This window comes from Pinus tabuliformis, chromosome X, assembly GCF_031772625.1.
Source record: "Pinus tabuliformis cultivar Carrire ecotype Pingquan chromosome X, CPIR1, whole genome shotgun sequence".
NCBI classification, from domain to species: domain Eukaryota; kingdom Viridiplantae; phylum Streptophyta; class Pinopsida; order Pinales; family Pinaceae; genus Pinus; species Pinus tabuliformis.
Window position 1 is genome coordinate 179,209,842 of NC_142308.1, and position 4,258 is coordinate 179,214,099.

At 39.1% G+C, this 4,258-nt stretch overlaps 1 protein-coding gene across 1 annotated transcript; it reads left to right on the forward strand.

Annotated features, from left to right (window-relative positions):
• The first annotated feature begins 253 nt into the window (after positions 1-253).
• Positions 254-1,235, forward strand: LOC149139036 (uncharacterized). Its single transcript, XM_089449690.1, has one exon. It carries the CDS (start codon positions 377-379, stop codon positions 1,157-1,159), a length of 783 nt encoding a protein of 260 aa, XP_089305816.1. The 5' UTR covers positions 254-376; the 3' UTR covers positions 1,160-1,235.
• The last annotated feature ends 3,023 nt before the right edge of the window (positions 1,236-4,258 follow it).

Consider the following 4,258-nt stretch of genomic DNA (forward strand, 5'->3'; position numbering starts at 1 on the left):
TAGGATGAACGCATTGAACGGTTGTTACCACGTCGACGGTTCAAATCACAGTGCACGTTATGGTTCGTGCTCCGTAACACGTGGGCACGTTGCTCTTCCACTTACACTGGTGCCCCACTAAGCCTTTATTGCCTTTCAAAGCACGACACAGGTCCCCTCCATGCTTTCAAAGCAAGTAGCACCTCCCTCTTGGGACAGCTCAAGCTCGAGCATCTACAGTTATAAAAGGCTCTTATTCTGCACAGAAATCCAAAGCATCGGCCGCCATTAAAGCTGAAGAATAAAAGAAAGAAGAAAAAGATCCAAATTTCTACGAGTTTATCCTACCAGCAGCAGTGTTAAGACGTGAAATTAAAGCAAAAGCAGATTCGCAGCAATGAGAGAGAAGAATTTAAAGATGATAAGGACCCAGAGCCGATCTTTAAAGACATCGCCCCGAGACTTAAACGCCTTACCTTTGTCTTGTTTTTCTTTGCCACGGCTCGTTTCTTGCACAAATTCTTCGGATATCAAGAGTCTTCAGGCCGATTATCAGGTTGAGGATGAGAATTCCGCCCCTCTACAATACGAGAAACTTGCGATCTCTCCCGAGGATCTCAGCGGACAATTGCAGAGCAATGGAGGATTGAGGTTAAAGAAAAAACCGTGGATATTTCGTTTAGGCCGGCTATGCCAGTCCACTGCTGTGCTGCCGAATTGCAGGGTTAAGCTTAAAATCAAGAAAGCCGAGTCTTCAGATATGGAAGCTGCGGATCAGGGCGGCATGATTAATTCCCCAGACTTTGATAAACACAGCGGAATTCACAACAATACTCCGGTTACGCCCGCCTCGTCCCTGAAAGAATCGATTTCTTCCATGGAATTCGAGAAGCAGGTAAGCGGGGGCAAGCACAGGGTCGCGAGATCGAGGCCCGTTGATGTCGACAATGCGTGCAAGCAGTTTCGAAAGTGTCTCATCGAGATGGTTGCGGAGGACAAGAATGTGACAGATCTGATGGATGTGGAAGAATTGCTGTACTGTTATCAGAATCTAACGTGTCCCGTGTACAGGGACTTGGTGAGCCATTTCTATACTGAGATTTGCAGTGACATCTTCTTGCCCTCTGCTTCTTCGTCTTTCGATGATGAACAAAAGCTCAGCGGTTCTTCAGTCTTTTGAGCACATAGCTCTTCGTTTGTCGTCGCTGTATTTATCTTTATATAGTATGATAATATATTACTTTTATTTTGTTGCATCATTTGTTTGGGATTTATGAAGTGTCTTTATGTTCTCTGAATATTCTTAGCTTAACAGGTGTGGTGGAAGGTCGGTAAGATGTGTTTTTATCCTAAGGCCTTGTAATGCTAGGCTAAGCCTGGATGGTATAAGTTTCGATAATCTTGTTAACATAGATATATTGTATTCAAGAGCATTTTTTTATGTTTTTATATTCTAACTTTTAAGTTAAGAAATTTTTTGATGATTTAAATTTTGGTCATTTCAGATATTATTAATACCAAATTTTAAGGTTTGAAGATCGCATTTTAATTTCAAAAATTTTCAAACTATGGTTTAAGATAAAATAGGAATGATAATTTTCTATCTTGTATTTGGATTTTGAACAACTGTATTCTCGTGAAAGGTTTTTTTATTTTTTTAGGAATCAAATTATACCTTCATATTTGGATTTTGAACAGCTTTATAATCCTGAAAAGTTTTTTTTTTTGGGTTGAAGAATCAAATTATACCTTCATATTTGGATTTTGAACAGCTTTATAATCCTGAAAAGGTTTTTTTGGTTTTTTTGTTTTTGTTTTTTTATGAATCAAATTATACCTTTACATGTACGGGTTACGCTTCTCATCAATTGATAATTTAGGTTACAACTCTAAAATAACTTACAACTCTAAAATAACTCCCAACTCTTTGTGGCATCTAAAGTGACCCCTAAAAACTCCTAACTCCGTGTGGCTTTTTGTTGGCTTTCTATCTGCTTTTTCTTTTCATTTTCTTGGTTTTTTGCTTTTTTATTGCACTGTTAAAAAAAATTAAGGGATTCACTTGTTTGGATAAACTTTTTCCACAGGGACATAGCATGCATTTTTTATTAAAAAATTTGGCTTTTTGTTGGCCTTTTATCTACCTTTTCTTTTCATTTCATTTTCTTGGCTTTTTGTTTTTAATTGCACTAGTAAAAAAATAAGGTATTCACTTTTTTGGATAAACTTTTTCCACACGAACATAGCATGCATATTTTTATAAAAAAAAAATTACCACCATTATTCAACATAGCATGCATCTTTTTATAAATATTTTTATTATTATTATTGCCTCTAACATTTTCTTTGTTGGTCAAAAAAACATTTATTATATTACCATAGCAAAAGTGTCAACAAAGTACAACACCACTGTAACAAGAGACAGTGTCACAGGTGTAGAGCTAGCACAAGCCTTGCTCTAAAGAATAAGAAGCCTGAAGAGAAGCCAAGATAGTCGGTGTCTTTGGTTATTGTCGCCACAAAAAGAGCAAAATTACATGTTTCAGAATTACACATTAAGGAGGGGTATTGGGAGGAAATGCGGGAGGTGCAACAAAGAAAGCAGCACATTCATGCATATGATAATCAATGTGTTCCACCCAAGTCTCCAGGGCAAGGAGATGTTCATTTGTGCGTCGGAGCTTATGCTGGAGACCTTCCAAAGAGTCTAGGGTCTCATTTTGCATATGCTAGAAGTCATTGATATAAGCAACCAATTTGTTCGTGTCATCGTACCTCTGCTCCCTCAAGGCATCAATGTTGACTTGTATGTTGTTCAATTGGGCGCAATGGACTCCAAGGTGACCGAAGCTTCTACGTGGCTCGGGGAGTGGGATGGGGACAAGGCCATGTCCGCAGCAGAGTGGGGGCTCTCATTTGACTTCGAGTTCGAGCTAGGCCCTCCATGATGCTGTCGTTCTTCCATCTGTGGGTTGACACCCCCCTGCGGGCGCACCCTCATTGTCGAGGCATACTACCTGACCAGAGAAACACACCACGAAATAATGAATTGTAATATTGAATTAAAACTCCACTTAGTGTACCAGAGTCATTGGATAATATGTTCCACTTAGGAGCGAGGCCTAAGTCTCGAGCACCAGCACCATAACAACGACCAGCATGGAAATAGGGGGGCACGCCACAGGTTCTAGGGTTCGCAGAGCTCATCCAGCCCTAGAGGTGGCACTTGAAGTCACTCTCCCTCGCGTATTGTTACTTCAGTGATGCTTCCTCGAAACACATATAAAGTCGGACTAAGGAGAACTCTGTGTCTACTCCCATCCCATGCATTCCAGTCCTGAAACCATCAAGTTTGTCACACCGAACAGAGAAGTCTCCCCCTGAATCCCATGGCCATGATTGATGCAGGTGCAAATTCCCCTCCCAGCCGCATTTGACAGAGTCGTCCTGTTCCACTGCCCCAAGCCATAGCGTGAGCCAAGACGCAAACAAACCACACCTTGTTCTCTCCCGACATTCTCTCCTCATCGCCCAATGCCTGCGAATGATCGCCTGCATGTCCCTGTGTGGTATTAAACATTGCTTGCGGGGAGCGGGGTACGGATTTTGGCGGCCTTCATTGCGTTCGTGTGGCGCGTGGAGGCCGCTTTGGCTCCACGACCCACCACACTGCCAAGTGGCCCTCATAATAATCACCCCTATCGGAGGATTATTAGCTCTAACATTAAAAACAAGATCATTGTTAATATTTTCATAGTTGTGTTTCAAAGTAGCAATTGTAATTAGCAACACATTCAAATACATAATCTAATATATTACTTGCACAATTCTTCCCAAATATATGATTAGATAATAAAATTTCTCACTATAAACTAGCTATTACATATTTATCTATTTATCTATTACATTATTGATCTATTACAAAATAATTTATTAAAAAAATTATTAAACATAAAAATAAAAACACACTAGTAAAACTAAAAGTAATCATAATAACCATTATTACAAAATGAATTTGATATACACTATATGGCACCAGCAAATAATAAGCAATAAGCCGACTCAAATAAAAATGAACCATTATATCATAGATCACACTGTATATATTTGGGAAGTGAATTTGATTTAGCATTTTCGTTAATTAATTAGTGGTGTACAGTGAGATAGGGACATCATAATTTCTTTTGGGGTTAATTTAATCATCTATACCATTATTACTAAGATGTTGTCACTAATTATACACATTGTAAAAGTCCTTAATTCAATTCTTTTGAGATCA

Excerpts from the sequence above, each read along its gene's own strand:
- LOC149139036 (XM_089449690.1), top strand. The coding sequence starts at position 377 with ATGAGAGAGAAGAATTTAAAGATGATAAGGACCCAGAGCCGATCTTTA.